At 46.2% G+C, this 12,469-nt stretch overlaps 1 protein-coding gene across 1 annotated transcript in view; it reads left to right on the top strand.

The window, feature by feature from the left end:
- CHPT1 (choline phosphotransferase 1) overlaps window positions 1-12,469 on the top strand; it is a 37,877-nt gene that overhangs the window by 20,616 nt on the left and 4,792 nt on the right. Inside the window, exons 4-7 of the mRNA XM_065401477.1 lie at window positions 7,419-7,503; window positions 9,257-9,388; window positions 9,933-10,091; window positions 11,987-12,112. Coding sequence (XP_065257549.1) covers window positions 7,419-7,503; window positions 9,257-9,388; window positions 9,933-10,091; window positions 11,987-12,112 — 502 coding nt within the window. The remainder of the gene's footprint in view (window positions 1-7,418; window positions 7,504-9,256; window positions 9,389-9,932; window positions 10,092-11,986; window positions 12,113-12,469) is intronic.

Raw genomic sequence — 12,469 nt, 5'->3', positions numbered from 1 at the left:
CCCAACTCCAGGGAGCGGTTGTTGGTACCTTGCACTTGTGGACCCCCTCAACTCCGGAGACTTTCCAGGCTGCAAAGGACTTGATGTCCCTCCCAATACCGCCCACCCCCCAAGATCCTGTGCCAGCCAGGGCTACCTTTTGACTGAAGGGTATAAGGGGCGGAGAGCTCCTTTGCAACACCAGCCGTAGTGGTGCCTTCCAGAAGAAAGCCCTCCATGGCCCCGCGGCAACTGTCCCTGACCTGATGTCAGTCACCGATCCCCCAGCACTGCCTGGAGGCAGAACCGGGTACAGGTCCTCCATGGTCTCTGACAGATGAATCCTCTTCAGAGTCTGAGATGGGATCCCTCACCCACCAAAGTAGTACTGGTACCCATAGGTGCGGACTCCGTATGTGCTCCGGGTGCAGCCCCCCTATCAGCTCCTCCCAGAGCCTCCCACTCGCTGCGACATGCAGAGGGTGCTGGGGGGGGGGGTAGGTGGAGGAGTATGGGCAGGGTGTGCTCGTGGGAGGGGGCGGAATGGGGTGGAGGCAGGAAGGGGCAGGGAAGAGGTGGAGTGGGGGCGGGGCCTGGGGTGGAGCAGGCGTTGAGCACCCCCTGGGAAAGGACAAAGTCAGCACCTGTGCTGGTACCTGACTTATGCACCAGACTTCAGTACTGGCCCTGCAGCCAGTGCTTGGCCACCAGGTCATTGGCCCATTCAGTGGCAGTATTGGAATCCGTGCGGGTTTCCCCTGGCTCAGGGGCCCCCTTCCCAGCAGTCAGACTCCGTCATGTCCAAAAGACGAGCCACTGCGTTGTCCTGACTGGCACCGGACCCTGACTCCAGCACCAAGGTCACTGAAATGGCCACAGTGGAGGTGGTACAGATGGAGAAGGAAGGACCAGCCCCGCCTATGGCGTTAGCCGCCGCCTCTTCGTCCCCAGATGAGGCAGTAGCAGGCCGTTCTAATCCATTCCTGTCAGATGATTTCAGGGCCTCTCAGGAGCTCCTGTAATGAGTCACCACAAAGTTGGGGCTGGAAGTAAAGGAGCTAAATGAGTCCATGCACAGCCTGATTGATATCCTGGCCACAGCAGCTTCCTCCAGAGTGGCCCTCCAAGTCAATGAGGTGGTGTTGGGACCAGTCAGGGCTCTGACAGACCCCTTCCTCTCTGTCCCCCACCTCAAAAAGAGCGGAAAAGTAGTACTACATACCAGCCAATGGGTTTGAGTACATGTATTCACATCCTCCCCCTCCATTCCCCCCCCCCCCCCAAGGTCCCTGGTGGTGTTAGCTGTGAACGAGAGGGACAGACAAGGTCAGTCCATCACCACCCCCCAAAGAATAAAGAGGCTAAGACACTATATCTGATCGGAAGAACGGTTTATTCCACGGGCAACCTCCAGCTCTGTATCTGCTGATTAGACACACTGCTGGGGAAGTACGATTTTAACCTGTGGGACTCAATGGCCAAGTTCAAGGACATCCTGCTGCAGGAGTTCATGGCCATCCTGGAGGAAGGCAAGACTTTGGCTAGGGCCTCCCTCCACGCAGCTCTGGATGTGGCTGACTCTGCAGTCAGAACGATGGCATCTGAGGTCACCATGAGGCGCTGTTTGTGGCTCCAGTCACCAGGCCTTTCGCACAAAGTGCAGTAGTTAGTCCAGGACCTCCCCTTTGAGGGTACCTCTCTGATCTCCGAGCAGACGGACTCCACAACTGCACTGCCTCAAAGACTCGAGAGCCATGCTCCACTCTCTAGGTCTGGACAAGCTCCTGGCCTCCAGGAAGCATTTCAGGCCTCAACAGCCTCCCAGATTTATGGGGCCTCCCAGACAGGAATCCTTTAAGAGGGAAGGGCTATAAGAGCTGTCAGCCCCTACTTTCTACCTCAGCCTCAGTAGATACCCCAGTGGGTCGACAGGCCTTTTGAGGGTACACCTGAGGATGGCATGCTAGATTTGATTCAGAATCCATTCCCCTTTTTGGTTTTAGACAGTCTATCGCCCTTCTGCACTGTGTGATCCTGCATAACATCGGACCGTTGGGTGCTCAGGACTGACACAGTTGAGTACACCCTGAGTTTTCATCCCTCCCTCCCACTCCCCAACCCCATGCCTCTTCACGGACGCTTCTCACAAGCAACTTCTCATCTAGGAGGTGCAAGCCCTCCTACATGTGGGGGCCATAGAGGAAATTCCTTAAGGTTTGAGAGGCAAGGGATTTTACTCCCAATATTTCCTAATCTGCAAAGGTAAAGGGGCCCTGTGGCCCATTCTGGACCTGTCACCTCAACAAATATCTCAAGAAATGGAGGCCAGGGAGACCATGCAGAACCTCAATCATTCCCTCCCTGGATCCAGGAGATTGGTACACTGCCCTCGATTTAAAGGACACTTATTTCCACCTTCCACAGACACAGGAGATTCCTCTGGTTCGTGGTGGGCCAATGCCACTACCAGTTCACTGCGCTTCCTTCAGCCTCATGGATTTTAACAAAGCATATGGTGGTGGTTGCAGCCTGCCTGAGATGTCAAGGTGTACAAATCAACCTGTACCTTGACAATTGGCTGATCAAAGGCCACTTGTAGGCTCAGGTTCAGCCCAGCATTGGCATAGTATGGGCCACTTGTTGGACACTGGGCCTGTTAATAAACTAACAGAAATCGACACTAGTCCCGGTGCACAGAAAAGAGTTCATAGGGGCAGTGCTTGACTCCACTCGGGCCAAGGCCTACCTGCCGGAGGCCTGGTTCCAAACTGTCAGATCTTATCGCCCGTGTCAAAAATCACCCACTTATGACCACCTGGGGGTGCCTCAAACTGTTAGGTCACATGGCAGCATGTACCTATGTGGTGTAGTACACGTGGCTGGCGTCAGTCTACTCCCAGGCAAACACAACTTGGACTCAGTTTTCATGATTCCACCAACTGTCTTAGCTTCTCTGATTTGGTGGGCAGAGATGAATGACGAAAGGGATGCCCTTCGCTGCCCCGTCCCAGACAGTAATCTTGGTTTCGCACGCATCAAACCTGGGGTGGAAAGCCCACCTCAGTAGACTTGGAACCCAGGGTCTCTGGTCTCAGAAGAACTCTCCCTGCACATAAATGTCAGGGAACTCAGGGTGATGCACTTGGCCTGCCAGGTGATTCTTCCCCAGCTCTCAGCAAGGTTATGCAGGTCTTGACGGACAATGGAGCCTCGATATTTTACGTCCACAGACAAGGGGGAGCTCGCTCAGACCTGTGTCAAGAAGCCCTCCAGTGTGAACCACACTGTTTGCCTCGAGGTGGCACACCTCCCAGTAGACTGGAATGCGTTGGTGGATCACCTCACCACAAGTGGTCTCTTCACCCGACGTCGCCAGAATTATCTTCCAGAAGGGGGGGACTCCCAAGGTGAATGTGGTCGACACCAGACAGAACAGGAAATGCCACTGGGTTCTGTTTGATGTCCGGGCTCAGCAACGGCTCCCTGTCTGACGCGTTCCTGTCTCCTGGGCAGATGGACTGCTGCATACTTTCCCACTGATTCCCTTGGTACACAAGGTGCTCCTAAAGATCAAGAGGGACAAGGCGAAGGTTATCATGATAGCTCCGGCGTGGCCACGCCAGCACTGGTTCAGCATGCTTCTGGACCTCTCGGTAGCAACTCCACTAGAACTCCTACCCTGTCTGGACTTGATTTTGCAAGACCGCGGCCAGTTGCTTCACTGGACCCTCGCTATACCTGACAGAGTGGCTTAAGCGTGGCCGAACCCTGAGAAGCAGACCTGCTCAGATCAGGTTCAGCAAGTCTTGCTAGGTAGCAGGAAACCCTCCACCCGGGCTACCTACTTGGTTAAGTGGAAACATTTCACTTGTTAGGCCTCTGAATGGAATCTTCCCTGCAGTCCATCTTGGACTATTTGCTCCACCTGAAGCATCAGGGTGTAGCTCTGCCATGGGTCAAAGTTCACTTTGCAGCCATCTCAGCCTTCCATCCTCCAGTCTAGGGCAGATCAGTCTTCTTCCACGAGATGATGATCAGGTTCCTGAAAGGTTTGGAAAGATTCTTCTCACAGGTTTGTGACCCGATTCCCCCATGGAACTTAAACCTGGTCCTGTCAAAGCTCATGGGGGCTCTCCTTCAAGCTGTTGGCATCTTGTTCCTTACTGCTCCTCTGGTGGAAGGTCACCTTCCTGGTGTCGATTATAACTGCCAGAAGCGTCTCCAAGATTAAAGCCCTGACAGTAGGACTTCCCCCCTACGGTGTTCTTCAAGAGCAAGGTCCAACTACACCCCCACCCAGCCTTCCTCCCAAAGGTGGTGGTGCAGGTCCATAACAACCACGACGTTTTTCTGTCTGTCTTCTTTCCAGAGCCTCACAGCACCAATGAAGAATGTTGGCTACACACATTAGATGTTTGGCAGGCCATGGCCTTTTATATCAAAAGGTCTAAGCTAGGGGTCTTAAACTCAAATGACCACGAGGGCCGCATGAGGACTAGTACATTGGCCCGAGGGCCGCATTACTGACACCTCCCCCCGCCGGCTGCCCTCGGCCCTGCCCCCACTCCACCCCTTCCATGAGGCCACGCCCCTGACCTGCCTCTTCCTACCCCTTCCCTGCCCCCATTCCAACCCCTTCCCCGAACTCCCCACCCCAACTCCGCCCCCTTCCTGCCCCCAGGGGGTGCAGGAGGGGTGTGGGGTGTGGCAGGGGCTCAGGGCAGGGAGTTGGGGTGTGGGGTACAGGAGGGGTGAGGGGTGCTGCAGGGGGTGAGGGCAAGGGTGAGGGGTGCTGCAGGGGGCTCAGGGCAGTGGGTTGGGGTGTGGGGTGCAGGAGGGGTAAGGGGTGTGGCAGGGAGTCAGGGCAGGGGATTGGAATGCAGGAGGGGTGTGGCAGGGGGCTCAGGGCAGTGGGTTGGGGTGCAGCAGGGGGTTCAGGGCAGAAGGTCGGAGTGCAGGGTGTGGCAGGCAGCTCAGGGAAGGGGTGTGGGGTGCGGCAGGGGGTCAGGGCAGGGGATCGGGGTGCAGGAGGGGTGTGGCAGGGGGTCAGGGTGCAGGGTGCGGCAAGGGGCTCAGGGCAGGGGGTTCGGCTGCAGGAGGGGTTCGGGGGGGGCGGGCTCTGGCCCGGCGCACACCGGGGGCAGGGCAGGCTGCCTGCCTGCCTGCCTTGCTCCCGCGCTGCTCCGGGATGTGTGTATTGCTGTTGCTTCAGGCACCGCCCCCAGCATCTCCCATTGGCCGGGAACGGGGAACCGCGGCCAATGGGAGCTGCTGGGGGCGGTGCCTGAAGCAACATCAACACACACCAATGTGCCCTCCCTTCCCCACATTCCGGCCACTTTCCAGAGCGGCGTGGCGGCAGGGCCGGCAGGCAAGGAGCCTGCCCTGCCCCGGTGCGCATCGGGCCGGAGCTGCTCTAGGTAAATGCTAGGGGAGGGCGGGGGGGGGGGCCACGAGGAGCTCGCGGGCCACAGAAAATAACCTCGCGGGCCATGTGTTTGAGTCCCCTGGTCTAAGCCCTTCCACAAGTCTATGCAGCTTTTTGTAGCTATGGCGGACAGGAGAAAGGACTATCAGTGTTGTCCGAAAGAATCTCATCCCGGATAACTGCCTACATCCAAGTTTGCTACAAGCAGGTGAAGGTTCTGCCTCTGGCCATCGTGAAGGCTCTTTCCACAAGAGCCCAGGCTTCAGCAGCAGCATTCCTTGCACAGTTATCAGTTCAGAACATCAGCAGGGCCATTACATGGGTGTGAGTTCATACCTTCATGTGCCACTATGCCATCACCCAACAGACCTGTGACAATGCCAGTTTCAGGAGAGCAGTGTTGCAATCAGCCCATCCATGAACTCGGAGCCCATCTCCAGGGATATTGTTTGTCACCTAGCATGGAATCGACATGAGCAAGCACTTGAAGAAAAAATGGTTACTAACCTTTCATAACTGTTTTTCCTCAAGATGTGTTGCTCATGTCCATTCCATGACCCACCCTCCTACTCCTCTGTCGGAGTTACCAGCAAGAAGGAAATAAGAGGGTGCGGAGCAGGTGATCCCCCTTGTACCAGCGCATGTGCATGAGGTCCAGGGGGCACTAGGGTCAGCCCTACAGATACCACTAAGGGAAAAGATCTCCGGAAACTGTGCACATGGTGCGCACGCACACACACCAAGCATGGAATGGACATGAGCAATACATCTCGAAGAACAACAGTTGCGGAAGGTTAGTAAACAGTTTTTTTTTAACACAGAAACTAACTTAATAGAAGTAATGGCTTTTGGAAGGTTGGAAACAATAAATAAATAAATACATTAAAAAAGATATAAATTTGTTAGGAAAGCTTTTTGCAGAGATGTCTGTATATGATGTGGTGGGAGAAGGATTTGGATAGACGAATTACCCCAGGGGAATGGCTTTCCTCTGGAAAAGTGGACACTCAATCTCAGTCTCGTAAGAGAGATTTTCTTTACGATACAATTTAAAATGGTACTTTATAGGAGTCAGATGGTACTTAACAAACATGATAGATTTGAATGAGGGATAAATGTTGGAGAAATTGTGATAAAAGAGGGGATTATATGCATATATAGTGGACATGTCCAGTCAGAGAATATTGGGATGTGATTAGTCACCAAATTATTGCAAATTCTTTGGTAATACATATCCAGCAGTCCTCCTAGGGCTTCCTAGCAGAAATGGTCACATAAAAGGAAATGAAGAATCTTAGCCACTAGTAGGTGCTACACTACTGATTAACCTCTCACTAGAAAAAGGAAAAATAGTCTTAAACTAGAGGAATGGTTTTGTTTTTTTTAAAAAAGGGAGGTTATGGAAAAATCAATGCATCAATTTCATATCTAGCAAAATACACATGACAAACAGATGTTCGATATTTGGCTGCCATTTATTCAATACTCAAAGTACATTTGCCTGCAAAAATAACCAGCACACCTGTCTAATTTTAGTGAATATTGATGTTTGATAATCACACTGTTTGATAAATGAATAGTCAATGAATAAAACAGCCCCTGGATGGTATAAAGACTCACTCTGCAATATGAATAAAACCCTGTTAAATAGAGAGATCTGATGATGATAGTATTGTTTGTTTTTTCTTAAAAGCTCACTGTTGTAATTATCGTTTTGCTTAATATTTATGACAATGATTTGTAAGCGTGTTAAAATTTCCTAAATAGCTATACAGTACTAAAAAAAACCTCCCGAGTTTTCTGTGCATAACTATAAACGATATACAGGTATTTAGCAAAGTATGTTTTTGCTTTAGTTGGTATGTAGAATTTTGTGGTCACAGAAATCATGTATTTTATATACATGGCATGTCCTGAATGGATACGTTTTAATTACCTAATCATTTATTCCCATTCCCTCCTCTCAACAAACAGATGTATGAACTAAGCCTGCTTCCTCTTTTCTTTCTAGGGTTGATGTAACTGAAGTTCAGATAGCCATAATAATCCTCTTCTTGATGTCTGCATTTGGTGGAACTACTATGTGGGATTATAAGGTAAGTGTATCAAGCATTCAGACTTTCTCAGTTTTATCTGAAGCTGTCATGTGCAGGTGTATTGATGTTTAGTAATTGCTTTTCAAATCTTCTGTGTTCAGTTTGCTGTATTTGTTAAATCTTATTTTTTATTTCAATTTTAATACATACAAAAGTTGCTTTATATACTTACTATAGGGTGCTTGTTTCCATGTAGTTCAGTACTGTATCGCTTGGATGTGATGGTGTGGTTTCTTATGCATGAATTTAGAGCTACACAGAGGAAAAAGACCCCATCTGCCATATATTAACTTTAAGCCTGGAAAATACATTTTGATTATAGTTCAAAGGAATCTTATCCACAGTCTATATTTTTCATATGTAATAGTTTCTATTACATCCAATTTTTATATTTAATTATTCCTATACCATAAATTTCTGCTCAAAATTATAATTTTTAAAGTAGACTGTCTCAATTGTAAAACAAACTGTCCATTGAAATCTACAAATCCAATGGGCTAAATTTTGCTTTATGCTGATGTAAATATGGAGTAACTGTTAAAATTAATAGAGCTGCACTGGATTTACACTGGTGTAAGAGCTGATTTGGCCCCGTAACTTTAAAATGTCTACCCAGCAGTGTTCTGGCATCAGTATATTAAAAAAATTTCCAGTCTATTTGAGGGAAGGGGGAACAGCTCATATATTTCATGTAGAATAGGACCATATAGGATTGAATGCAAATATTTTTAAAAGTTGGAAACAATTTCAGTGAAGCCTGCTGTATACTGTAGTTCCTGCTCCTGGTGGTGTTTGTATCTGTATAATACACAGTACTAGTTGATTGGAATAGATATTAATATCCTGCAACATCAAGTTAATTTTGCAGTCTAGATTATTTTGGTAATGTTTTATTGTATCTGACTCATTCATCAATCTGGCAATTATGAAATGGCAAGTTTTTAGAGGGAAATGTTGTCTTAAACAGTTTGGTTTTCTTCTCCCCAAATAGCTTTTGTTCTGTTTCTGAAACTATTAAGATTGAAATGCAAACCATAAGTGGGATCTTTAGACTTCACAAACTTGGCTAATTGACGATATATTCTTTTTGTGTTAATTGGTGGATTGTTTTGAGATGCAGGGGTCTCTGCTTTAGATTTTAATGTTAAAGAAAAAACAAGTCTGTCTCCAAAAATATGTAGTCCATGGTTTCAGAAAATTTATTGCTACTCTTTTTTTAACCCTTTGCTGCCTTGGAAGTTTTCTTGAAACTGCATTTGACTCTATAAAAGGTAAATATTTTGTTAAATCTATATCTGGATAATATACATAATGCAAAGATACATCATATGGCATATTATGTAACATAATCACAAAGCAGGCAGATGGAGTTTACATTTCCTGTGGTGCTCCATTGTGCTGACCAATGAATTTAGAAAGAACTATCCTTTTTCCTCTGACACAGATTTCTGTTGAATCAAATTTGAAATAGTTAGCAAAAGTATAAAAAGAGCTTTTTAATGGTGGTGCAAATACAGCTGAATTTCAAGGGCAGAATTTAACCTCCTACTTCTCCAGGATTTAAACATTCTCCCCCCACCCGTCTTAAGGGCAGGACTGTACTCTGAAATTGTTGATTTGAGTATAAGTTTCAAGGAAAAGGGATAGTTAAAATGAAGCAATACAAATTGTTTTTAGAGTCTTCAGCAGCAGTTTAACTTTTTCCAAGGAATGATGTCCTTTAATTTTTTTTTTTAAACATTTTTCTTGCAAGATCCCTTTGATAGACCTAAAATTGAAGACTTTCCCTGTTCTTGGAATAGTGGGTGGAGCATTATTTTCCTGTTCCAACTATTTCCATGTCATCTTTGGTGGTGGAGTTGGCAAAAATGGATCTACAATCGCAGTAAGCTATTTTAGAATTTAAACTGTATTCTAATATTGGGGTGGGGAAGAAAGGGGGGTTACTGTGTTGTCTGGTTCGTATGGTAAATTCTTACATTACAAAAAAGTTAGTACATCTGACCATCTTACTGATTGAGTATTTAAGCAATCTAATACATTGATTCTACTGTTTGATATACTTTAATGCTGTCTGTAAAGCCATTATATATATATATGAATGAGACAGCTAATAAGAACTCAACTCCAGTGGTAATCCAAGTCATGTTTTCTGTATACCCTTGATTAGGGGTCTTGTATTGTCAGAGAAACTGCAATGAGGTTTGAGTTTATAAACTATAATGGGAAAGAAAAGTCAGTGCAAGTGTCCCTGCTGCACAGCATCTCAGCACCTGATTTTTTTTTCTTCCAGACATGTTGAGTACATGTGACTTCATTTGGCTTTTAGTGGAAGTTGTGGTTGGTCAGCAGTCCTAAAAATTGGGCCTAAAAATTTATGGTATGATTCAAGTTATGATGAGAAACATTTTCTGCTTTGTGTGTTTCAGGGCACTAGTGTTCTTTCACCAGGCCTCCATATAGGACTAGTCATCACTTTGGCAATAATGATCTATAAAAAATCTACAACTCAGCTGTTTGAAAAGCACCCTTGCCTCTATGTCTTAACATTTGGATTTGTGAGTGCTAAGATCACCCAGAAATTGGTGGTAAGGAATCTTGTTTGTTGTTGGATGTGTGTATTTGGTACTTATGAAAGTGAGGAATTTTGTAAGCTCTCCCACTCAACTCTGCTAATATACCCTGTTGGTTATTGCAGAACCTCTACTACTACACTAACCTGGGCCTGTCAGAGACTGGCTGGAGTTCACCAGGGGGACCTAACTGCCACTTGAGGTGGCCACGTTCAAAATTTAATCCTCAAAACCCAAGGTGCCTAAACTCCCAACTTCCCACTGGTAAAGTTCCCTAGGTGCCTTAACTTCCACTGGAGGGAAATGGAGGCCGCCACCTCAGTCCTGCCAGCAGTGTGCAGCTTAGTATCTAACTTTCACCTGTGCCCCAGCAGGGTTCACAAACTAGGTATTTACCCACTATCTCTTCTGTGGGATCCAATCCAGGAGATGTGCTCAGAGGCCTCCTTAGAGCATAGCAACTGGATTGGGGCCTGCACAAAACAGCCTGAGGAGCAGGTGGTGATGACTCTGCCTGATCCAGAACTTGGTTCTCCCATGTCCCAGATGAGTGCCTTAATTACTGGGCTATGGGGATGTCTCAGTCTCTCTTGTTGAAACTGTTTCACTTTTATAAAATTATTCACTGGGCCAAAGAGGGGGAGAGTGCAATTTCATAACCCACTGGTTAGGGCACTAACCTGTGATGCAGGAGACTCAAATTCAAGGCCATGTGCCACTGACTATTTAATTAAATAGTCAAATATTTTGTACAAAGTGGAACAGCTTCAACAGGAGACATCAAGACCCGTCCAAGAATACCCTATAGCCCAGTGGTTAAGGCATTCCTGCCTTAACTTTTTAATCTTTAGACTAGGGCATGCACAGAGTTCTTCTAGACAACTGAAAGTACAATGTTATGTTTATCTACATTTTTTTTTCATTCGTAAGAGGGCAAGACTCACCAGACCGAGGTCTGCCTTACCCAGACAGGAAACCATAAAATCAACAAGCTCGTTAGCACTATTCTGGATATAAATATTGGAGGACTTTTGTCTTGTGACTCTCTTTTTGTATGGGTACAGACTATTCCAGGTGTCTTAACAAACCTTCTCTGTATAGCTAAATAGCAAAGTATTAGGTTCGAGTTGAGAAGCAACTACTTGGCTTACAGCAAGCCTGGCACAGAGTCACTGCTTAGACTTCACAAGAGCAGAGTATACAGAGCAGAGTAACAAGGAAGGACTGGATCCAGAAGGCTCAGTAAGACTGTTTTGAAGGTGTACAAGAACTTGTAAACACAGCTAGTTACCAGTCAGAAGGGGAGAAGACCTTTGGGAGGAAGAGCTATATGTGCAGTTGTTACATAGCTGGACTGGATCCAAAGGCAGCTTTTTCTACTTAATGGAAGTCTTTGTAGCTAACACATTGACAGCAGTAACATATATGATCAGTCAGTGTCACTGTTTTGTTGTCTAGTCACCATGAAGCTCATGGTGACATCACTTTCTTTGTTAGGGGTGGTGAGGGGATAAACTTGTATACTTATGCTTCTTTAGTGTAAAGGGGTCCTAGGGGTAACAGCAATGCTGAAACTAATTGAGCAGCAAGCAGGCATGTATTAGAGAGGCAGAGGAGACAGGGTGAGCCAAAAGCAGATTTTGTGGTGGTGCTCTTGGGCTCACCCAAAAGACCTTGCTAAATAGTAGCAGAGCTTAAAGTAACTTTAAATAGAAAATGTCCTTATTAAAACCCCCAGTTTTTTTATTAGTCAATTGAACAGGTTGACTGTCCTTTTTAAGAGCATTATTTATTTGTACTGTTCCTTAATTAAAATATTTGTTACCATAATAGTTCATATTCTCAAAGTAAATTTTTCATTGATGCCAAATGTCAAGCTTTGTAGCTATATTGAATCTTGTTTTATGTAGGTGGCCCACATGACAAAAAGCGAGATTTATCTTCAAGATACTGCATTTATTGGGCCAGGTCTTCTATTTTTGGACCAGTACTTCAACAGTTTTATTGATGAATATATTGTTCTATGGATAGCATTGGTAAGCATTTGTTTTAAACTTTAATTTACAAATCCACTGAAACAGTGTTAAATACTTATTTTCATATGGAGGCCTATATAAGGGGCAGGTTGAAAACTCAGTCCCTCTTTTCCCATGCCATCATTTAAACTAGTTGTTTCTCCTTTCTTGGCACCCAATACAGTGGTAGCTATTCTCTACAATACATGGGGCTGAAGTTTAGGACAAAAGAAAATCATGGAGACTCATGCCATGAATTCAGGCTTTTGCTTTGATGTAAATGTTAACCTGAATTTAGCAGAGTAATTTAATCATTTATGCAGATCAAAAGCTTTGTTAGCAGTGGAAATACAAATACATGGTTAATTTGCAATAATG

The sequence above is a fragment of the Emys orbicularis genome, chromosome 1 (genome assembly GCF_028017835.1).
Source record: "Emys orbicularis isolate rEmyOrb1 chromosome 1, rEmyOrb1.hap1, whole genome shotgun sequence".
In the NCBI taxonomy this organism is placed as follows: domain Eukaryota; kingdom Metazoa; phylum Chordata; order Testudines; family Emydidae; genus Emys; species Emys orbicularis.
Note: the sequence above shows the minus strand (reverse complement) of the source record. Positions and strands in the feature narration are given on the sequence as shown.